Below are 24,074 nucleotides of genomic sequence, written 5' to 3' on the forward strand. Positions count from 1 at the left end.
AAATCCATGAGCACCTTACACTTGTTTGCGTTCAGGTGAGAGAGGTTTAAGGAGACGGTGGGGGAGAAATGAAGCTGGGGTTATCTTTGCTTTCAAGAATGATCCTGAAATAGTGAGCAGTTTTGGCAGAGGAGAGCCAGGCCAGATAGAGCTTGATGTGTGGTGCAGCTGGCTCTGGTAATGAATGGCTAAACCAGTCGTGGGCCAGATATGTTCAAATCTGAGTTCCTCAGACTTGAGAAAGAGAAGATGGAGGAGTGACAAGGGTGGGAGAGAGTCAGGGTTTTACTGAGGGAAAAGGCATCAGAGGTTGAGGGAGTGATTGAGCAGATCGCCAGTTACAGAAATATTGTGACAAATGGACAGCCAATGGTGAGACTATTCAGAGTTTGAAAGAGCAGTTGTAAGTGACTTGGGGAGTGTTTTTTCCAGTGTGGACACAGAAGGAAGGAGATTGTGAGTGATGAGGAATACAAGGAAGTGAGCAGAGATGGCCTTGCCTGTGATTAAGAGAATTACAAGGTTGAGGTGATTCTTGGGGTTTTCTGCTTTTCACCAAGTATCCTGTGAGTTTTTTAAAGAAAAACTGATATATTTGAATAAACCCCAAAATGGTCAAAATAAACACTGAAAATCATCAAAATTAAATACTGAAAATGTTTCTGATATTCAACTGAGCCTGCACTCATTTTATCTTTGTGCTTTTTCTCAATGTTGGTTTCAGCATTCTCGATATCATTAGGTGTATAACAGTGTAGCCTTCCATGCGGACTGAAAGATAGTAATTGGAACTTGACAGAAATAATTAGACACAGATCAATGGTCTCAGTTGCACAGAATGTGATTGCTTTAAAGGCAATAATATTGCAGTTGTATCCAGCAGTAGTTGAACTGCCCTGTACACCACATCCAGACCCGGAGATTCCTCGGCATTTTCACACAGAGAAACGTGCAGTCTGGGCACAAACAAGTAACAAAGCTTAAAACATTGTGTAGACTTGAGCGGAAGTGAGATTGTGCTGACAAGAGGAAATTTCAGGCCCGAGTCTCAGACTGCACTCTTGAAATAAGCTGGAGGGAGGGGGAAGGAGTGTCGGTATGAAATTGGAAGGAGGGGGGAAGGACTATCAGTATTTCAGGTAGTGTGGGGAGATTACTGAGTATAATGCAATATTTCCAACTGTTGAACATTTTTTTTAATTCATTCATCAGATGTGGGCATCCCTGGTTAGGATAGCATTTATTGCCCATCCCTAATTGCCCTTGAGAAGGTGGTGGTGAGCTGCCTTCTTGAACTGCAGCAGTCCATGTGGTGTAGGTACACCCACGGTGCTGTAAGGAAGGGAGTTCCAGGTTTTGACCCAGCGACAGTGAAGGAATCAGTGATATCGTCCTAAGTCAGGATGATGTGTGGCTTGGAGGGAAATCTGCAGGTGGTGGTGTTCCCATGCATCTGCTGCTCTTGTCTTTCTAGGTTGTAGAGGTCACAGGTTTGGAAGGTGCTGTCTAAGGAGCCTTGGTATTTTACTGCAATGTATCTTGTAGATGGTACACACTGCTGCCACTGTGCGTCAGCTTCTTCAGTGTTGTTGCAGCAGTACCCATTCAGGCTAGTGGAGAATATTCCATCACACTCCTGACTTATGCCTTGTAGATGGTGGACAGGCTTTAGGGAGTCAGGAGATGAGTTATTCGCTGCAGGATTCATAGTCTCTGGCCTTCTCTTGTAGCCACAGTATTTATATGGCTACTCCAGTTCAGTTTCTGGTCAATAGTCAGCCCCAGGATGTTGATAGTGAGGGATTCAGCAACTGATTGTCATGGGAAGATGGTTAGATTCTCTCTTGCTGGAGGTGGTCATTGCCTGGCACGAATGTTACTTGCCACTTATCAGCCCAAACCTGGATATTGTCCAGGCAGGTCTTGCTGCATTTCTACACAGACGGTGCTGTACATTGTGCAATCATCAGCGACATCCCTGCTTCTGACCTTATGATTGAAGGAAGGTCACTAATGAAGCAATTGAAGATGGTTGGACCTAACACACTACCCTGAGGAACTCCCGCAGTGATGTCCTGGAACTGAGATGATTGCCTTCCAATGGCCACAACCTTTGCGCTAGGTATGACTCCAACCAGCAGACAGTTTTCCCCGATTCCCATTGACTCCAGTTTTGCTAGGGCTCCTTGATGCCATACTCAGTCAAATGCTGCCTTGATATCAAGGGCAGTAACTCTCACCTCTTCTCAAGGGATTGAATGGGACAGTGTGTGGGAAGCACACATCAATAAAACAAGGAATTCTTGGAAACACACTACAGCTCTTTCATTATCTGGAGAGCACATATCTGTTGTATTATGCTATCAGCGGTTCTCAGGCTCCTGTGAACTCCTCCACCTGCTATTTTAATATAGACTTTAAACAATTTAAGCAGGGTTACTTTAAATAGGTTAAAGCCTGCCTTAAAAAGGTAGGCTCAGGACTGTCACACACATTAAACCTTTGTAGAATATTACCACAGTCGTTTTTAGACTTGAAACTTAAACCTGCCGCTTCACTTTCAGTCAGGAACAGATCACAGGTTTGCACCAATCTCTGATTTGACAGCACATTCACTGTTGTTCTTCCTGTTCTTCGAAACACAGATGTAAAGGAACCTTCTGTTCCATGCCTAGGAACTCTGAACCATGGAAACGCACGGCTGGGACACATTTCTTACACACCTCAGGATTAACCCGCATGGGAACTTTGCTGTCCGCGAAGAGAGGTGAGAAAGACTAAAGTGCCATTTTTGCCCCTCTCAGTGTGACTCTGAAGGACTGTGTCCAGGCTGATGTTCTGTTCTTGCCATACGATCCTCCCCCCAGATTGTCCTTTCTGAGCTCCAGCCCAGTTATAGGGGTTATTAACATCAGAAACCAACCCCAGCTCTCAGAATGAACATTGTTCAGTCTCGGCTGTGATTAACAACAGTAATAACAGAAGAATCCGCAGTTACGTGTGAACTCGCTGGTGTCAGCAAGTTGGATAACAGAGTGAATCCCTTCCCACGCTCAGAACAGGTGAATGGCCTCTCCCCAGAGTGAACTCGCTGATGTGTCAGCAGGTGGGATGAACGAGTGAACCCCTTCCCACACACGGAGCAGGTGAATGGCCTGTCCCCAGTGTGAATTTGCTGGTGTGTCAGAAGGTTGGATGAATGACTGAATCCCTTCCCACAAACGGAGCAGGTGAACGGTCTCTCCCCAGTGTGAATTCTTTGGTGTTTCACCAGGGTGGATGAACGTGTGAATCCCTTCCCACACACACAGCACGTGAATGGCCTCTCCCCAGTGTGTGTATATTGGTGTGTTCGCAGATCTTTTTTGCTTTTGAAGCTCTTCTCACAGTCAGAGCAATTAAAAGGTTTGTTATCAGAGTGAACAACTTGGTGCGTCGCAACAGTGGAAGAGTGAGTGAATCCCTTCCCACAGACGGAGCAAATGAATGGCCTTTCCCCAGTGTGAGTGCGGTGATGAATTTCCAGCTCAGACGGGTAATTGAATCCCTTCCCACAGTCCCCACATTTCCACGGTTTCACCATGGTGCATCTGTCCTTGTGATTCTCCAGGTTGGATAATCAGTTGAGGCCTTGTCTACACACCGAACATGTGTATGATTTCTCCCCTCTGTGAATGGTGTGATGTTTTTTCAGGTTGTGTAATTGGTTAAAGCTCTTTCCACAGTCAGTGCACTGGAACACTCTCACTCGGGTGTGTGCGTCTCGGTGCTTTTCCAGTCACACTGATGTTTGAAATCTTTTCCCACAGAGAGAACAGACAAACATTTATTCTTCCACAATCAGAGGCTGATGATCTTCCGGTTCTGATAAATTGAGAAACTCTTAGATCTTGACGTGATGTTTCGTTTGAGTTTCCCGACTGCAAATCCTCCCCTTCCAATGCCCTGTAAAAGGAGTTTACAAAAGTCATAACAAGTACAGGATAGGAATTGAGAACAAAAATTCTAGTTTCTATGGAACATTCTTTGCCCCCTTGTTTCCTCAACGTATAAGCCAATCGAAGTAACAGAGGCCAAAATCAGCAACTAGGTCCCAGAAAAAGCAAAGTGAACCTTCCCAACTAAACCAGAACATTGTTCCCAGTGTCTATACCCTGAGGGGCCCACCGGTCACTGAAGGTGTCAATCCTACCAGTGAACACTGCATGCTCCGTCTACAGGGTCACACCGGGAATGCTAAGACCCCAGGACAACATAAGAAATAGGAGCAGGAGTAGACCATTTGGTCCCTCTAACTTGCTCTGCCACTCAACAAGATCATGCTGATCTTCTGCCTCAACTCCACTTTCCACTATTTCCTGGAAACACGCTGCACGTCCTTCTTTATCTGGAGATCAAATGTCTGTTATACAATTGTACCACAGGCTCCTGTGAACTCCTCCATCTGCAATTTTAATGCAGACTTTAACCAATTTATTTTAATCGTGTTTATTTTAAATGGGTTAATGCCTGCCTTAAAACAGTGACCACTGTCACTCAAACACATTCAATCTTCATGGAATAATATCTCAGTCATTTTCAGACTGGAAACTTAAACCTGCCCTTTCACTTTCAGTCAGGAACAGATCACAGTTTTACACCAATCTCTGATTTGACAGCATGTTTCCAGCATTCACCTGTTGTTCTTCCTGACTCTTAAACACAGCTGTAAAGGAGCCTTCTGTTCCACGCCCAGGAGCTCTGAACCATGGAAGAGAGCGGCTGGGACACATTTCTTACATTCCTTGGGATTAACCCACATGGGGACTTTGCTGTCAGTTTTGAAATCAGTATCTCAGCTTGTTGCCACAAGCACTTGCTGCTGTAGCGAGTTTCAAATTCTAACCATTCTGAGAAACACATTTCTCTGTATTTCCATGTTGTATTTATTAGCATTTATCCTGTATTTATGGCCTCTGGTTTTGGATTGTCCCACAACTGGAAACATTCTCTCTACATCTACAAGATCCCAGATGGCAGACTGGACAGAAAAGTAAGAACCCGGGGGATCCAAGGGCAAATGGCAAGTTGGATCCAAAATTGGCTCAGTGACAGGAAGCAAAGAATAATGGTCGACGGGTTTTTTTTGTGACTGGAAGGCTGCTTCCAGTGGGGTTTCACAGGGTTCAGTACTCGGTGCCATGCTTTTTTTTCCTGGTATATATCATTGATTTAACGTGTGGGTGCATGATTAAGAAGCTTGCAGACAATACAAAAATTGGCCATGTGGTTGACAGTGTGGAAGAAAGCTGTAGACCACAGCAAGTTATCAATGGACCGGTCAGGTGGGCAGAAAGTGTAAAATGGAATTCAATCCTGAGAAGTGTGAGGTAATGCATTTGGGGAGGGCAAACAAGGCAAGGAAATACACAATAACTGGAAGGATCCTGAAAAGTGTACAGGAACAGAGGGACCTTGGAGTGCTTGTCCACAGATCCCTGAAGGTAGCAAGACAGGTAGATAAGGTGGTTAAGAAGGCATATGGGATACTTTCCTCTATTAGTCAAGGCACAGATTATAAGAGCAGGGAGGTCATACAAGAACTGTATAAAACACTAGTTAAACTGCAGATGGAGAACGGTGTATAGTTATGATCACTTTACAGGAAGGATGTGATCGCACTAGAGAGAGTAGATTTACAGAGATGTACCAGAATAGAGAATTTCAGCTACAAGGGAAAGATTGGATAAGCTGGGGTTGTTTTCTTTAGAACAAGGAAGGCTGAGAAGTGATTTAATTGAGGTGTATAAAATTATTAGGGGCCTAGATAGAGTGGATAGGAAGGATGTATTTTTCCCTTAGCAGAGAGGTTAATAGTCAGGCATCATCAATTTAACGTAATTAGCAGAAGGATTAGAGGGGAACTTGGAGACATTTTTTCATCCAGGTGATGGGAACCTGGAACTCACTGCTTGAAGAAGTGGTAGATATTAAAAGCCTGCTCAGATCAGGGAAAAAAAGCCCGACCCGAACCCGACAGAACCACATCGGACCCGAGCCTGACCAGACTCCCTCCATCCTAAGGTCAGAAGTGGGGATGTTCGCTGATGATTGCACAATGTTCAGCACCATTCGCGAGTCCTCAGTTACTGAAGCAATCCATGTCCATATGCAGTAAGACGTGGACAACATCCAGACTTGGGCTATCAATTGTGTTAATCAAGCGGGCTGCTTTGTCCTGGTAAGTGTTGAGCTTGAATGTTGTTGGAGCTGCACTCATCCAGGCAAGTGGAGAGTATTCCATCACACTCCTGACTTGTGCCTTGTAGATGGTGGACAGGTATTGGATGACAGGGGGTGAGTTACTCACCGCAGAATGCCCGGCCTCTAATCTGCTCTTGTAGCCGTGGCTGGTCCAGTTCAGTTTCTGGTCAATGGTAGCTCCTCGGATGTTTATAGTCAGGGTTCAGCGATGGTATTGCCACTGAAGTCAAGGGGAGATGGTTATCTTCTCTCTTGTTGGAGATGGTCATTGCCTGGTACTTGTGTGGTGCGAATGTTACTTGCCACTTACCAAGTACCTAGTCTAAGGGATGTTACTATCTCCTGCAACATAAGAACTAGGAGCAGGAGTGGGGAATTCAGCCCCTCGAGCCTGCTCCGCCATTCAATACGATCATGGCTGATCTCATCTCGGCCTCAAGTCCACTTTCCTGCCCGTTCTCCATAACCCTTCAACCCATTACTAATTAAAAATCTGTCTATCAGAACATAAGAACTAGGAGCAGGACTAAGTGTCCAGGTGACTCTCCTGCTCCCTGATGTATGGTCGTGTTCGAATCCCAGACTCTAGCTCAACAACTCTGCGCTGAAATTTCTTGAGCTTCAGATACTTACTGCAGATGTGGTTGCCGTGGGTCACACTGCTATCCACCAGCTCCCACATGCCACAGCTGCAATACATCACCTGCCCTGCCAACTTTATTATGTATTTTTTTCACTAATTAGGTTTCAAAGTTTGGAAATATCACTGATAAACTACTTAATATAACTACAAACTAACTAGTTCACCTACAAATGTAATACAATACCCAGTATCAGTTAAAACTACTGCCCCAGTTTAGAAAGGAAAAAAGCTTAAAACTCACCAATCACCTACCTGCTCCCTAATTGATGCCTCTGGGCTTCAGCTCTCTCTGTCTCCGGCTCCCTCTCTTGGATCACTGCTTGTTCTGTAAAAGACCAGAACAGCACCTCCTCCCCCACTGCATCAAATTCCCACACTTAGCAAATTCACGAGTTCAGCTCTTCGTCTCGCAGTCGAGCAGATCCTCGTGCTGCTTACTTTGTGCATCAGCCAAACCTCCTGTATTTATATTAACTAGAATTCCAGAGACCTGAGTCAGGCCCTGCTGACTAGTGAACCAGTTCTAACTAGCTACCTAAGCAACTAACTGTTCAGCTGACACTAGCGGGCAGCTTGTTTAACATTGACTAAGACTGATAGAAGCTACAATTTAAGAAGTTAATTTAAATGCTAAATGCAAACTTGACTAAATTTTAAAAAGAGATCAACTCTTGAAATTCCCACACTTAGTAAATTCCAGAATTAAGCACTCTGTCACACAGCACTCAGTCGTGGTTCTGTTACATGGATTACATAATGTGGGCTGCCCAAGCTGTGCACAGCAAGATCCCACAAACAGCAAAGGGATAAAGGACCAGACTTTTAGGCATAAAAACAAGAAATGCTGAAACCACTCAGGTCTGGCAGCATCTGTGAAAAGAGAAGCAGCGGTCAGTGACCCTTCTTCGGAACTCACTTTTAGGCAACTGGCGTAAAATTTGTTCATTAATGCCCCTCGAGCGATGGAAACCTGCTGTCCTTACCCAGTCTGGGCCTGTATATGTGACTGAAGTCTTACACTAACATGATTGACTATTAACTGCCCCTGAAGTGGCCGAACGAGCCACTCGGTCGTATGAAACCGGTTCAAGGAGGCGGCCGCCCACCACCAGCACCTTCTCAAGGGGTGACTAGGGACAGGGTAATAAATACCAGCTTTGCCAGCGATGCCCACATCCCAAGAATGAATTAGTAAAAACTTGCAGCCAGTCCTTTCCTCAGAGGGACTGGTGGAAAATCTGAAGCCCACCCACTGGAGACACCAAAACCCATCCAAGCTCAGTAATTATCAACCAGGTTTTCTCGCACCCATTGCCTCCCCCTCAAAGGCTGTGACATTAAAATCCCCGTGTTTCAGTGTTTTGGGTGGCCCCAGTCAGAGTGGTGTCCTCCCCAGGAGAGAGGCCAGCCCGGCGGCTGCCGGCTACCGCCTCCCACTCGAGCCCCAGGCTCTCTCCGCGGCCTTGCTCCTGGCCGCTCACCCGCTGTTGCTCAGCTCGAGCTCGATGGCCCACCTGTGCCGGCGCGCGCCGTTACCAAGCCCCGCCCACACAGCCATGGCAACACCGGCGACCGTTAACCGTTTCCCGCTCAAACTCTCGAAACAAAAAAATCCTCCGCGCTCCTCCGACAACCGCCGCTCAAAATTCGCGCACGCGCAGCTGCTGCGCTCCGGCAGAAACGTGAAACCCCATCGTCGCCATCTTTGTTCGGGGCAAATCTGCACGAATGCGATTAAACCAGGAGAAATGAAGCATCGCAGCCCCAGAGAAAGATGGACGTAACTCCTGAAAAGGACATTTCACAATATTGCTTATTTTGTAAAGAAAGCATTTATCTTTTGCAAGGTCGTGTGGAACTTATTTTCAGTTCTTCTCGGGTGAAATATTATGCTGGTATATTTTAATTTTAATGTTGATTTACTCCTTACAAAGATGTCTGAAATCTCTGAACCTGCCTTTGGGGTTTTCAATGGCGGGTTGGTTGACATCCTTCCATCTACAGAAAGATGATGGACTCGCAGCAAATAATCCATTGAAGTGGGGTGTCTTCTCTTGGTTCACCTTTGCTGTTGCTGTGAAAACCAATCCTTAAGAGGCAGATTCTGCCACAAGTGCTGCAGGTGAAGCTGCCGAGTGACTCTGTGAGTTGTTGTTTTTGACATTGGCATCTGTTGTGAAGCTGCTGCAGCAACTGGTCATCGTGGTCGTGCAAACCAGTCCACAGGATGTGTCGCCATTTCCCTCTTTCATCAGCTAGTGACTCCGAGGTTTGATAGTCAACATTTGGCCTTCATGTCACATTTGCAAGCAACCTGGAAGCAGAGCTTTAGGCGCCCGCTGGTCGTCTGGTCCTGGCCACCTCACCATAGGGAAGGTCCTTGGGTACGCGACCCTCTTCCATCCTGCGGAGATGTCTAATCATTCCTCACAGAAGTGAATGTGCCTTACTCACACTACAGGAGCCCAGTGCGCAGGCACGGTGCTGGACTGTATGTGGAGCTTTTGCAGTGTCACTTTGATCAGAGTTGTGTGAGTGCTGGAGACTCTTTCGCAGCGACTGAAAGCAGGGATAGGTATCGACATGTTGCAGCACAGACATGTGACAAAATTAGTCACTCAGCCATGGACATGGGCCAAATAAGCTGTGTATAAAGTCTATAGCCAATCTAATGTCATCAAAACACAGTTCAATTGAAGACACATTTCTCCCTATAAATAAAGTAGTTAAGCATACAAACATCAATGGAGAGTAGCACAACTGCATGAGCTAGCTAGCAAGCAAAATATGCCAATACAAATTACTTTTGTTGACAGAATAGAGCTAGCTGCATCATGTCACAGGGTGGTAGATAGACCTTATCGGATGACCTCTGTGGATTCACACATTGTCAGGAGTGCAAATTCATCCAATAAACCATGACACACAAGGAGAGGATTGTTATTATGGTCATTGAGGTGAGGCAGTAGAAAAATCAGCAATAGGAAGATGGACCATTTCTCACAAGATAATTATGGTCTCTGTTTGTGCAACTTCTCCACCTGCTTGTAATATGTATCTGAAGACAGGGCAGCCAACAAAAGGGCAGTGATCTCCAAATCAGGAGAATTTTATAGGGTGAAGCAGATAGTACTTCAGAAGAGTCATGTAAAACAGAAAAGCAGAGTGGGACATGAAGGAACAGAGAAATTAACAGTAGGCAGCCAAGACTAGTTTATTCATCTTGACAGGCTGTGAAACCAGGTCCTGGATTCTAAAATACAGAAACAACAGAATTTCTCATGGACAAATGTCATTTACTCACCAAAGCTAGTGACGAAATTAGATAAACACAATTACAAGTAAAGAGCGTCCTTCAGTTCCTCCAATAAAGTAATTCTCTTCAATTCACATCTGTCTATATCTCAGTCTGTCTCTATCGATTCTGATTCAGCTCTGACAAGATAATTATTAACAAAAAGCTTTTCTGCAAAAAAACTGAGCGGTTGTTACTGCATGTGTTATTCAGTTACAGACTGTTGAGTCATTATCTGTAAGATTGTACTCCTGGCTAACCAATTTATGTCCAAACCAAATCTTTTACCTGTTAGCAAAGGTGCACTTTTAATGTAATGCAATAATATGATACAGACAACTTTCAAATGATATTGTCCACTCAGGTTATCTTCCCTGAAACTGGATAGTAAATGATGCACATTGCGGTAATTGATCTTTGACATACTTGTAAAACTTGTCCATTAATCCAATTTGCAGCAAAAAAAATCAGTTTTAATGCCTGTTTCTAACATGGCCATTGAAACATAATACATTTTTACTATGTCTTCCCTGACAGTTATTAAACCTGAAAATGCAGCATAGATTTTGGTGAGGAATTGTAGCCAGTTCATAATAGATTAAGGTTTATTAAAGCGCTCCTTTACATTGTATTTACTAACTATTGTATATGGGTCAGCAACATCCTGTTTATATCAATATCACTTAGTCCCATTACACTGTACTATTGTATTCATGGGGAACTTACAATGCTGACTTCTGGAGATTCCTTGGATTTTTTTTTGCCTGTTTTCCCCTCAATACAATTTCAGGAACAACATGATTCCAAATGGATAGCAGCGGAATTGTGACATTTATATAGAAGTAAAAGTCCAGCAACTTCCAACATGTCACTGAGCTTGTTTCCCAGGTGAAAGTAATGTGTGCCAGAGTGAAGAAATCGAGACATTCCCTAAATGACTTTTGTCATTTTAAAATGAGTTTACATCACACAAGTCTCTGTGTTGTCTCCCCTCTTGCTATCCCCTCTCTCACTGCCCCCTCTCTCTATATCCCCCTCTGCCCCTCTCCCTATCCTCCCCTCTCTCTGTCCCCTCTCTCATTCCCTGTCCCCCTTTCTCTCTCTGTCCTCTCTCTCCCTGTACTCCCTCTCTTTCTCTCTCCATCCCTGTCCCCCCTCTCTCCCCTGTGCCCTATGTCTCTCTCCCTCTGTCCTCCCTCCCTCTCTCTCTCTCTCTCCCTCCCACCCCCCCTGTCTCCCCCCCTCCCACCCCCCGTCTCCCCGTCCATCTCCGGGGATGTAGTCCTTACACAGGACATTAGCGGTGTGATTGGCGGTGGCTCTTCTGGCTGGGACGGCCTCTACCCATCTGGAAAATCTGTCGACAATGACGAGAATGCTGGTGTATCCCTGGCAAGGTGGGAGAGTGATCTAGTCGACTTGCAAGCACTGGAATAGGCCGGCTGGTGCAGGAGCTCTTAGTTGAGGCATTATCATGGTGGGTCCTGGATTGTTTTTCTGACAGACCACACAGCGGTCAGCCACCAACTGGGCATGTTTTTTGAACCCCCGACCCCACCAGCATTTCTGGAACCGAGCCGTCATCTTTTGCGGGGCCAGGTGCCCCCAGGAGTGAATCTGTTGGGCTAAAAATGGCATCAGCGCCTGTGGCACGACTGGTCTCTCAGTGTCCCTTTGTCTCCAGATGCCGTCTTCATATAGCTTGATCCCTGCTTCTATCCAGGTCCATTTTTCGTCTTTGGGGCACTCGCTCTGCATCACTTGCAGGTCTTGTGCCAAACTGGGTACATGCAGTTTACATATTTGCATCCGTGCGTCCGGGGAGTCACCCTGCAAGGCGGCTCCCTGGTCGGCTAGGGCATTCCCCTTCGCCTCTATGGTATTATCCTTCGTATGGGCTTTACATTTCAGAATGGATACCTCTTGTGGTAATTGCATGGCCTCTGGCAAGTCTCGGACTTCTTTCCCATTTCGGATAGGTGTACCAGCGGTGGTGAGAAATCCTCTTTTGCGCCACAGCTGATCAAAGTCGTGAGCAGTCGGGTCCAGGTGTACTGTTGCTGTTGAATGGTAAAGGCGAACCACAGTTGGACCTCGGGCGCCAGTGGCACCGACCAAAATCCATTGGCCACGTCGATAACAGAGAACCATTCGTGTTCCGGCCTCAGGGCATTGAATACCGTGGAGGGGTCAGCGACCAGAGGAGCCTTTTGACCAATTCATTGGTTAGCCCTTCTATAGTCAACAGTAAGCTGCCAGGTCCTGTTTGGTTTCCGTATTGGCCACACAGGGCTGTTGGAGGTACTGTGTGTTTTAACAAGCATGCCTCGCTCCTCTAATTGTCTAATTACGGGTAAGATTCCTGCAATAGATGATGGACTAATGGGATATTGTTTGGTACAGGGCGGAGCGGATCCCGTAAACGTTACCGGTTCCATTTGAAGTAGCCCACAATCGTTCTTATCCCGAGCCCATATTGGGTGCTCCCTCAGCTCCTCCTCCTTCAGGCTCCTGATAGACCATGTTACCTGGCCGCCTTCAAAATGCAATGAGGAATTCAGCTGGGTAAGAACGTCCATACCCAGAAGGGCCTGGTCCACCGGACCTATCCGGACTGGTGTTATCAATTCATGTGGACCAAGACCAATGCGTATGGGCTGAGTTTTCCTGATCACCACCCCATGGCCACCAGCCCCGTGGGCGGCCTTAACTTTACCGTCCATCGGTATAGAGTTCCCGTATTGTTGAGGTAGACACGTTAATTTGGCCCTGGTATCCAATAGGCAGTCTATATCTTGATCACCCACCCTTGCGGTTATATACAATCCATCTCTTCGTTGTTGTATTAGGGCCAGGAGGGGCACCGAAATGGCGAGGGAGGGCTCCGCTAGTTTTTTACTGCACCAAGTAACGCCAGTATCTCCTTCCGTTGCTGGGGTGACAACTGTTTGAATTTTTCTAGGTCATTGTCCTCAGGGGAGGGACCTGGTCTTGGTGCCGGATTGTCTCCTTGCCGTCCTCTTCCCCGTCCCTTCGCTCTACATATCTTAGCCCAATGGCCTTCCTTCCCGCAGTAGTGGTATGCCCCGGGTCGCCTATCTTGCGCCTTATCAGGGCCTTTGGGCGTCCAACCCACCTGCAGAGCTCGGAGCTTTGCTCCCATGCCCCTGTCCAGCTGACTGCATCGATCAATCAACTGCGCGTAGGTTACTCCTGTGCCTTCCCACTCTGGTAAGGTTACCTTCAGCATCTTGGATAATTCTGGTTTTAGCCCCGCAATAAAGGCAGACTTCAAAGGCACAAAACGGGTATCGTCCAGATCCTCTGGAGCAATGTGCGTTATCCCCGAGTGTTCCAGCCAAGCAGATCTAAACCTCTCTTCATACTCCCGCACCTCTTCGGTACCGTGTTGGTGACAGGCTGTAATTTTATTCCAATCTGTCTTTGAGGGACAGAACGCTCGCAGCCACTGACTAATCGCAGCCCATCCGGCATCTAGTTGTTGCTCGTCCTCGCCCAAAGCAGTTTGGACCTCTCTGTTCAGTCTTCGCCCCACTCACCTGGGCACAATCACAGTCAAAATCTATACCCCGTCCCATGGGTGGAGGTGGTAAATTCCCTTCAGACGCTCCAACTGTTCCCACGTCTTCTGACCCCCTTTTTCGGGTCAGGCCATTCTTTGTACCATTTATCAATTTTCTCAGGATCCGCTGGGACATACATCCAATAAGTGTTGTGCTCAGACGTGATCACCTCATTACCGTCTGTAGTCTTCTTTTCCTGTTTGACCTTAACGCGCTTCTGTTTAAGGGGGGGGCGAGCCGTGCAAAAGGAAACTCACCATCAGTATCACTTGCTTCGCTGGAGGACTCGGCTTCCTCTATACCGGCTTCACACTGTTACGTTTTTCGTAGTTCTTTTAGTAACGACTCCAGATTCGGGTACAGGCGAGACGGTTGTGGTCGGCGGGGTCCGCAGGGCAGTCCCGGTCCCTTCGGTTGCGTTGCCTGTTCTTCTCGTATTTGTTTTTTAAGTTCTTTATTTTCGGTTTCCAACCTTGCTTTTTCAGCTTCTAGTTTTTCTAATTTAAGCTTTTCCTTTCTCAGTTGTTCGCAGACCGCCTTCAGTTGGTCCTTCGCATTAGTCAGGTCGCGGTTGCGTTGAGACAGTTGAGCTTGTTGGATAATTTCATTACGCTGCTGGATCTGGCCCATTACGACTAAGGACCATTGGGTCCGTTCTTTATCTTTTAAACGGGTCGTTTATCCCCAAGCTCTTTTTATATCTTCCAGGGACCACTGTCCCTTGGAGGCACCGTATTTCTGTTCAATTTCAGTACAGTATTTAGCCAAATTAAACTGTTGCTCAATATATCCAGAATTTTGTCTTCGGAAACGTCTGGCGGGGCCCGCCCGCCTTTTACAGTGGTTGGCAACTGTCGGTTTCCTTCGTCAGTCATTGTACCAATTTTGTGTGGGGGAGGGGGTCTCGAGCTGTGGGGCTTCTTACACAGATGCTGTGGAGCTTTTCAGCCGGGCTGGTGTTTTACCATCGAATACTGCCGATTTAGACGTCTATAAAGGGGGTCTTGAGCCTCGGAAGAGTTCGGGATCGCGTGGTGGAGTACTGAAACTAGACAACGGCCAAGGACTTTTTAAAGTAAAGAGGAGTCCTTACCTCCGGGGTCCGACATAGGTCCGATGTCCAGGACTTCAGTCTTTAATCCTCCAGCGATCCTGCCGACTACGCCAAGTTGTTGGATCCCATCAGTTACAAAGAGAGACGAAGTCCGACCATGACTTTGAGGAACTTTATTGCACTATATGGTTGTTACATTGCAAGAATACAAGAGGAACAAAAAGCAAAACAAAAGAACAAAACAAAAGAACATGTGCTCACTACAGCAAGCCTTTCTTGTAGTTATTCAAACAAAACTAGTAACGACCCCCTCCCCTTGTTTCTAAGTGGTTTGTAGACTTCTATTATCAGTGCATGATTGGTTCATTCGACTCAGCATTTTATTCTTGCATCTTATTTCATTAGTTTCACATCCCCCCTCCTTGACCTGTTAGGCTGATTATTAAACAATAGGCTACTTATTAAGCTATCTGCAGCTGTCCTGTTAGCTTCTGCTTGTTATTTTTTTAGAAATTGGCTCCACAACTCCACAGTTAGTTTGTTAGCTGATTAGCTTACTTTTGATCTGTCCCCACATCCAGCCTAGTTACAGATATTATCATCAGAAACAAACACCAACTGTCAGAATGAACATGGTTCAGCCCCAGATGTGATTAACAGCAGCAATAACAGCAGAATCCAACCCCTACAGTCACTTGTGAACTCGCTGGTGTCTCAGCAGGTTTGATGAATTGTTGAATCCCTTCCCACACACGGAGCAGGTGAACGGCCTCTCTCCAGTGTGAGTGTATTGGTGTCTCAGCAGATTGTTTCTACTTTTAAATCTCTTCTCACAGTCAGAACAGTTAAAAGGTCTCTGATTACTGTGAACAAGTTGGTGTCTCAGAAGGTGGGATGACTGAGTGAATCCCTTCCCACACACGGAGCAAGTGAACAGCCTCTCCCCAGTGTGAGTGTGTTGGTGTCTCAGCAAATCATTTCTACTCTTAAATCTCTTCTCACAGTCAGTACAGTGAAAAGGTCTCTGATCAGTGTGAACAAGTTGGTGCATCAACCGGTGGGACAACTGAGTGAATCCCTTCCCACACACGGAGCAGGTGAACGGCCTCTCCCCAGTGTGAACTCGCTGGTGTTGCAGCAGCTCATTTTTGCTTTTAAAGCTCTTCTCACAGTCAGAACATTTAAAAGGCCTCTGATCAGTGTGAACTCGCTGGTGTTTCAGCAGATCAGATGACTGAGTGAATCCTTTCCCACACACTGAGCAGGTGAACGGCCTCTCCCCGGTGTGAACTCGCTGGTGTTTCAGCAGAGAGGATGACTGAGTGAATCCCTTTCCACACACACAGCAGGTGAATGGCTTCTCCCCAGTGTGAACTCGCTGGTGTGTTAGCAGGGTGGATGGATTAGTGAATCCCTTTGCACAAACGGAACAGGTGAACGGCCGCTCCCCAGTGTGAGTACGTTGGTGTAGCAGCAGTTCACTTTTACTTTTAAACCTCTTCCCACAATCACATTTAAAAGGTCTCTTATCGATGTGAACAAGTTGGTGCCTCAGAAGGTGGGATAACTGAGTGAATCCCTTCCCACACACAGAGCAGGTGAACGGCCTCTCCCCAGTGTGTCTGCGTCGATGAGTTTCCAGCTCAGATGGGTAATAGAATCCCTTCCCACAGTCCCCACATTTCCACGGTTTCTCCGTGGTGCGGGTGTCCTTGTGTCTCTCCAGGTTGGACGCTCACTTGAAGCCTTGACCACACATAGAACAGGTTCACAGCTTCTCCCTGGTGTGAATGATGTGATGATTTTTCAGGCTGTGTAACTGGTTAAAGCTCTTTCCACAGTCAGTGCACTGGAACACTCTCACTCGTGTGTGTGTGTCTCGGTGCTTTTCCAGTCACACTGATGTTTGAAATCTTTCCCCACAGAAAGATCAGACAAACATTTGATATTCAGGTCCTGACGAATCGTGTGACTCTGTCAGATCTTGATTTGCTGCTTGGTTTGTGTTTCCCGTCTTTAAATCCTCCCCTTCTAATGCCCTGTAAAAGGAGATTACAATAGCGATCACTGTCAGTCTAGGATAGAAATTCACAACAGTCTCTCCTCCTGCATCCTGGCCCAGGATGGCCGTGTCACTGGGAGAAGCCCCACAGATGCTGCACTGCTTGGTGCAAACACGGAACCAGTAGCTTCTTATTCTGGGTTTGAGGCCTACACCAGGTGTTTGTAAACCGGATAATGTTCCCTGTTTTATATTGGGACCTCAGCCTGCGAAGGTTGTGTGAAGCCCGCATTGCCCCAGGGTTTATTAACCCACTCCCTCCGGCCTCCTCCTTCCTGTTCCACTCAATTTCCTGCAATTTTGCTCTCATCCCTTCCCCCTCTCCCAAAAGCACGATTGGGTTCATCATGTCCTCACCTTCCACCCCACCAGCCTCCACATTCAACGCATTATCCTCCCTCATTTCCCCCACTTTCAGTGTGATGCCACCACCAAACACATCTTCCCCTCCCCTTTCAGCATTCTGATGGGACCATTCCCTCCACACCACCCTGGTCCAAACCTATATCACATCCAACACCTCCTCCCCTTCCCATCCAAGCACAGGACATTTAACATCTGCCCTTTTAAATCCTTCCTTCTCACTGTCCAAGGCCCCAAACATTCTCTCAAGATGTAACAGTCATTTATTGTACTTCCTTCAATTTAGTATACTGTATTCACTGCTCAGGATGCGGTCTCCGATACACTCGGGAGACCAAACACAGATTAGGTGACTGCTTTGTGGAACGCCTCCATTCAGTTTGCAAGCATGACCCTGAGATTCTGGTCACCTGTCATCTGAACTCTCTGTTCCACTCCCACTCTGTGTCGTCAGCCTCCTGCACTGTTCTAATGAAGGTCAACCGAAGCTCCAGGAACAGCAGTTCATCTTTCAATTTAGCGCTTCAGACTTCCGGACTCAACACTGAGATCACGAATTTCAGATCATTTCTGTTGCAATTCAGTGGGATGTAAGCAGTAACCCCGACACTTACCAGCAACTTCAGGAAAGATGGTGAGAAACTCACTTTGTGCAGAGTGAGAATAAAATTGTCTGCAAATTCTCCCCTTCCGATACCCTGTAAAAGGAGTTTACAAAATTCATCACTGTCAGTACAGGATAGAAATTCTGAACAGACAATTCTAGTTTCTATGGAACATTTTTCCTTCTCTTGTTTCCCCCAAAGCTGTAAATCCCCGTCCCACACACTCTCCCTCCTCCCTGTGCTGAAATCCAAACCCATCGCACCATCTCTTTCCTCCACTGCCAGTTTTCTCCCTCCCTCTACTCTGGCTGGGTTCAGTTCTCCAGCCCTTATGTGCAACGATTTTCTCTCCTGGTCACTGGGATCCTGAAGCACCGCCCACTCTGTGTGTCGTCACCAAGATCGCGCGTGCGCTCTGTTGCCCGCTCAACCAAGATGGCGGCGGTGAATTAGGCCTGTTCCCGGGAAAAAGCCCCGGAACAGCAAACACGGGACATGGAGGTTCCGAAGAAGGGTCACTGACCCGAAACGTTAACTCTGCTTCTCTTTCCACAGATGCTGCCAGACCTGCTGAGTGGTTCCAGCATTTCTTGTTTTTATTACATGGAGGTTCTTATTCAGCGCTTGCGGCCTACACCGGGTGTCTCTGAAGCATCCCCACCCTTCCGCCGGCTCTCACCCGCTGCAAAAGCGTCTCTAGCACTCGCACAGCACTGAACAAAGTGACACTGCGCATGCTGCAGATACTGTGCAGCCACGCGCCTGCGCACTAAGCTCCTCTAGTGTGAATTTCACAGCATGGTCACATCCCCGGAAATGACTGTGATGGATGTTCCACAGAGACAGTCCTGAGTCTACCAATTTAAGATAAATGTTTACTTACCTAAAGTAAACCCATTTGAAATAAGTTGGCTAAAATCTGCATTAAAATATCAGATGGAGGAGTTTACAGGATCCCTTTAACTGCTGGTACAATTATGCAATAGACGGCACAAGGGGCGGCGCAGTGGTTAGCACCGCAGCCTCACAGCTCCAGCGACCCGGGTTCAATTCTGGGTACTGCCTGTGTGGAGTTTGCAAGTTCTCCCTGTGACTGTGTGGGTTTCCTCCGGGTGCTCCGGTTTCCTCCCACATGCCAAAGACTTGCAGGTTGATAGATTAATTGGCCATTATAAATTGCCCCTAGTATAGGTAAGTGGTAGGTAAATATAGGGACAGGTGGGGATGTGGTAGGAATATGGGATTAGTATAAATGGGTGGTTGATGGTCGGCACAGACTCGGTGGGCTGTAGGGCCTGTTTCAGTGCTGTATCTCTAAACTAAACTAAACATTTGATCTCCAGGTAAAGAATCTACAGTGCGCTTCCAGGAATTCCCTGTTTTACTGATGCGTGTGTGTTAAACATCAGAATAAGCAAAAATACATGACCCAGAACATCCTGACAGTTACTCTAACATCAGTCCCGTTGTGAATTCCACTCCTGACCTTGCTGAAGGTTGTAGACTCTGTCCAAAATGGCAGCCAGTGACTCCTCTCCCCTGGGCCTGTCGTCACAGGGTAAACACGGGGGTCTGCAGCCTCTTATTTGGGGCCTCAGGTCGAGCCCAATTGCCATCCAGCAGATCACAGATGTGTTTCCCAGTGGGTCGTTTTCGGACCCTGAGAGCATTCAGCCACTTTCTAAACCCCGTGGCCTCCCCGCAGTTTCTGAATCTCCTGGTACCACTTCCGCCGACCCGCTCCGGAGCCGCAGCAGAAAACCGCTCAGCCACTGCTCCCAACACCCAATGATCTGGGATATTGCTGGGACGTGCCCAGGACAAATTGCTGTTTGTAAGGTGAAGATACATCAGGAGCAGGAGTTAGTGAAGAGGGTGACGGTAATAACCAGGCAGACTTACTCACCAGGAAAGCTGCTATGGAGAGGATTCAATGGGATCCACCCAAAGCACAATCACTGGCTCCAGTACGACAGACTCCAGTTATACCCGATTTAAAACCTGTCAGGACCCTGACCCTGATGTGACTATTTCAAAGAGGCCGCACACCACTGAAAGATTCCCTCGCCTCTCTCACCAAGTAAGGATGCACTTGTCCTACATGATGAGGTTTTGTATCACAGAGATGTGTTTAACTTGACTTGGGTCAATTTTGTTTATGCATCAAATTGGGGGCATGTATTCATTTCTGGAGTCCTCGATATATTACATAATTATTGTTGGTGGTCAATGATGCTCCAGGATGTCCATCACCACCTGAACCTGTGTCTCATTCTCTGCCCAAATGAATCCAGACCCACCAAAAGAAAGGTCCCAATGGGCACGTCCCATCTGAATGATTACAGATTGATTATACAGGCCCATTTCACAGCAGCAATGATGCAACATTGTCTTATCTGTTTGGAACAACATTTCCACAGCCTGACCAGCCAGAGTCTAGTGGGATGGTCGAGGTCTCTCATCACTCTATAGAAACAGCACTGAAAAAAGCTGTAATGAAGGGAGCTGATGATCTGGTCAAGGCTAATGACTGGGTCCTGCCTTGCCTGGTGTCTTAATGACCATTCACACCACTCCCCTGTTCACTCCCCTGGTCACAGCCCATTTCAGCTCATAACAGGTCGCTCAAATGCAGATTGTGCCCCCACCGGGGTCCCACTCCCCATTATTACTCGTCAAACTCACGGCCAGTTTCTCCAGAACCTCCAACAAACCTTCGCATCCTCTCTGCTACATGGAGAAGATAGTGATGCCCATCTTAGCACCTCCAGGGAAAATCACCCCATCTGTTACATTAATGGGAAACAAAGTCATGCTTTGACTTTTGAAACAAACATTTTTCAAAGGAATGGGGCTGGGAGGCCAATTGGGACGGTCCATATGATGTTCTGGATAAATGGGGAGAAACAAACCTTAAATTCACTATTCAGAAACGAGGGAAGGAAGCTCAATATCTGTAGTACCAGGAAGAACAGTGTAAACTGTACAAAATGAAAAGGTTAGGTAACCTAATGGAGAATAAACACTGTTTCTGATTTTATCCAAGTGGGACAAGATGTGGATGGTCATCATGCTCCTGGACTGTGTCCAGGCTGAAATTCTGTTCCTCCTCCCAGATTGTCCTTTCTGACTTCCAGCCAGGTGATTTTTTATTTTAGAGATACAGCACTGAAACAGGCCCTTCGGCCCACCGAGTCTGTGCCGACCAACTGCTTTCTGGGGAAGAGAATTCCACAGACTAACGACTCTCAGAGAAAAATATTTCTCTCCATCTCCGTCTTAAATGGGAAACTCCTAATTTTTAAAACTGTGTGACCTAGTTCTAGACTCGCCCACAAGAGGAAACATCCTCTCAGCATCCACCCTCTCAAGTCCCCTCAGGATCTTATATGTTTCAATAAGATCACCCCTCATTCTTCTAAACTCCAATGGGTATAGGCCCAACCTGCTCAACCTTTCCTCATAAGATGACCCCTTCAGCCCTGGAATCAGTTGAGTGAACCTTCTCTGAATTGCTTCCAATGCAGTTATATCCTTTCTCAAGTAAGGAGACCAAAACTGTAGATAGTACTCTTGATGCAGTAAGAGTTCTGTAAACGAGTGAACTGTATTGATTTTTAGTAGGATTTATCTGGACTATGAGGTTTTATTAATAATTCTAAGCTGTTGTAGTATTGCTAAGGGTCGACTAATAAAAAAAGGAAAGCAAGGGTTACTTTAACCTCGAGAGTGCACTTCCTGTGTTATGTGGGAGCTTCAGGATGCTTCCTATATCCTGGAGAACGATTCGTGCAGGAAGTGTCGTCAATTGAAGCAGCTTGAGCTCCGGGCTTTGAAACTTGAGCGGCAGCTGGCAACACTGCGGTGCATTCATGAGGATGAGAGCTATGTGGATAGCATGTTTATAGATGTGGTCACCCCACATCTTAAGAGTATGTAGGGAAAGAGGGAATGGGTGACCACCAGACAGTCAAAAAGAATCAGGCAGGTAGTGCAGGAGATCCCTGAGTGCATCTCCCTCTCCAACAGGTATTCAATTCTGAATTCTGAGGAAAGTGATGCTTCACCTGGGGAGTGCAGCTAGAACCAAGTCCAAGGCACCTCAATGGCTCAGCTGCACAGGGAGATACAGGGAAGATTGGAAGAGCCATAGTGATAGGTGATTCAATAGTCAGGGGAACAGATAGGTGTTTTTGTGGCCGCAGACGTGAATCTAGGATGGTGTGTTGCCTCCATGGTGCCAGGGTCAAGGATGTCACTGAGCGGGTGCAGAGCATCCTGAAGGGGGCGAGTGAACAGCCAGCAGTCATGGTCCACATTGGAACCAATGACATAGGTAGAAAGAGGGATGTGGTCTTGCAGTCAGAATTTAGGGAGCTAGGACCTCAAAAGTAGTAATCTCCGGATTATTCCCAGTGCCACTTGCAAGTGAGTATAGAAATAGAAGGATAAGACAGATGAATGCGTGGCTGGAAAGATGGTGCAGGAGGGAGGGCTTCAGATTCCTGGGGAATTGGGACCAGCTCTGGGGGAGATGGGACCTGTACAGGCCAGACGGGTTGCACCTGAACAGAGCCGGGACTGAGTTCCTTGCGGGACATTTTACCAGTGCTGTTGGGGAGGGTTTAAACTAGTTTGGCAGGGGGAATGGGGACCTGAGGGTAGACTCAGCTGGGACAAAATCAGAAATTAAAATGGAAGGCGGAAAATTAATGGATGAGTCTGGAAGACAGAGGAAATGAGGGTTAGAAAATTTAAAAAAAGAGTTTGGCAGTGCTCAGGGTATCTATTTCAATGCAAGGAGTATAGAAAATAAAGCAGATGAGCTGAGGGCACAGATAGACACGTGGCAGTATGATATCACAGCTATTACAGAAACATGGCTTGAGGAGGGACAGGAATGTTGAACTACAAATGTTGAACTGCTGAACTACAAAAAAGCCCCCAGCGAGTTAACATCCATAGCATTTAAAACAGCCAGAAGCGCTGCACAAAGAACTGCCAGGCGCTGTGCAAATGACTACTGGCAACACCTATGCAGTCATCTTCAGCTGGCCTCAGACACCAGAAACATCAAAGGAATGTATGATGGCATTAAGAGAGATTTTGGGCCAACCATCAAGAAGATCGCCCCCCCTCAAATCTAAATCAGGGGACACAATCACTGACCAACGCAAGCAAATGGACTGCTGGGTGGAGCACTATCTAGAACTGGACTCCAGGGAGAATGTTGTCACTGAGACTGCCCTCAATGCAGCCCAGTCTCTGCCAGTCATGGATGAGCTGGACGTACAGCTAACAAAATCGGAACTCAGTGATGCCACTGATTCTCTAGCCAGCGGAAAAGCCCCTGGGAAGGACGGCATTACCCTGAAATAATCAAGAGTGCCAAGCCTGCTATACTCTCAGCACTCTACGAACTGCTTTGCCTGTGCTGGGATGAGGGAGCAGTATCACAGGACATGCGTGATGCCAATATCATCACCCTTTATAAAAATAAAGGTGACCACGGTGACTGCAACATCTACCGTGGAATCTCCCTGCTCAGCATAGTGGGGAAAGTCTTCTCTCGAGTTGCTTTAAACAGGCTCCAGAAGCTGGCCGAGCATGTCTACCCTGAGGCACAGTGTGGCTTTCGAACAGAGAGATCGATCACTGACATGCGGTTCTCCCTTCGTCAGCTACAGGAGAAATGTCGTGAACAACAGATGCCCCTCTACATTGCTTTCATTGATCTCACCAAAGCCTTTGACCTCGTCAGCAGACGTGGTCTTTTCAGAGTACTAGAAAAGATCGGATGTCCACCAAAGCTACTAAGTATCATCACCTCATTCCATGACAATATGAAAGGCACAATTCAGCATAGCGGGGCCTCATCAGACCCCTTTCCTAACCTGAGTGGCGTGAAACAGGGCTATGTTCCCGCGTCCACACTGTTTGGGATTTTCTTCTCCCTGCTGCTCTCACATGCGTTCAAGTCTTCAGAAGAAGGAATTTTCCTCCACACAAGATCAGGTGGCAGGTTGTTCAACCTTGCCTGTCTAAGAGTGAAGACCAAAGTACGGAAAGTCCTCATCAGGGAACTCCTCTTTGTTGACGATGCTGCATTAACATCTCACACTGAAGAGTGCCTGCAGAGTCTCATCAACAGGTTTGCAGCTGCCTGCAACGAATTTGGCCTAACCATCAGCCTCAAGAAAACGAACATCATGGGGCAGGACGTCA

At 46.9% G+C, this 24,074-nt stretch overlaps 1 protein-coding gene across 1 annotated transcript; it reads right to left on the minus strand.

Annotated features, from left to right (window-relative positions):
* Positions 1 to 748: 748 nt before the first annotated feature.
* LOC137348615 (zinc finger protein 850-like) lies at positions 749 to 17,284 on the minus strand. The gene is made up of 10 exons (XM_068013893.1): positions 17,035 to 17,284; positions 15,517 to 16,553; positions 14,859 to 15,000; positions 14,085 to 14,400; positions 13,224 to 13,360; positions 12,611 to 13,113; positions 11,605 to 12,344; positions 8,889 to 9,176; positions 8,368 to 8,673; positions 749 to 3,617 (listed from the first exon to the last, which is right to left on the minus strand). The coding sequence occupies exons 1-10, from the start codon at positions 17,282 to 17,284 to the stop codon at positions 2,948 to 2,950; spliced, it is 4,389 nt and encodes a 1,462-aa protein (XP_067869994.1). The 3' UTR covers positions 749 to 2,947.
* Positions 17,285 to 24,074: the final 6,790 nt, after the last annotated feature.

This window comes from Heterodontus francisci, chromosome 34 (genome assembly GCF_036365525.1).
Source record: "Heterodontus francisci isolate sHetFra1 chromosome 34, sHetFra1.hap1, whole genome shotgun sequence".
Classification (NCBI taxonomy): domain Eukaryota; kingdom Metazoa; phylum Chordata; class Chondrichthyes; order Heterodontiformes; family Heterodontidae; genus Heterodontus; species Heterodontus francisci.

Bases quoted from the DNA above. Each gene is read 5' to 3' on its own strand.
- LOC137348615 (XM_068013893.1), bottom strand. From the start codon at position 17,284: ATGAGGGAGGATAATGCGTTGAATGTGGAGGCTGGTGGGGTGGAAGGT. The intron at 15,001-15,516 runs AAGTGACTGTAG...ACAACCATATAG, and splicing joins TGAGACACCAGCGAGTTCAC to TGCAATAAAGTTCCTCAAAG. The intron at 3,618-8,367 runs GTGAGCGGCCAG...CCTCAACTGATT, and splicing joins CTCGAGCTGAGCAACAGCGG to ATCCAACCTGGAGAATCACA.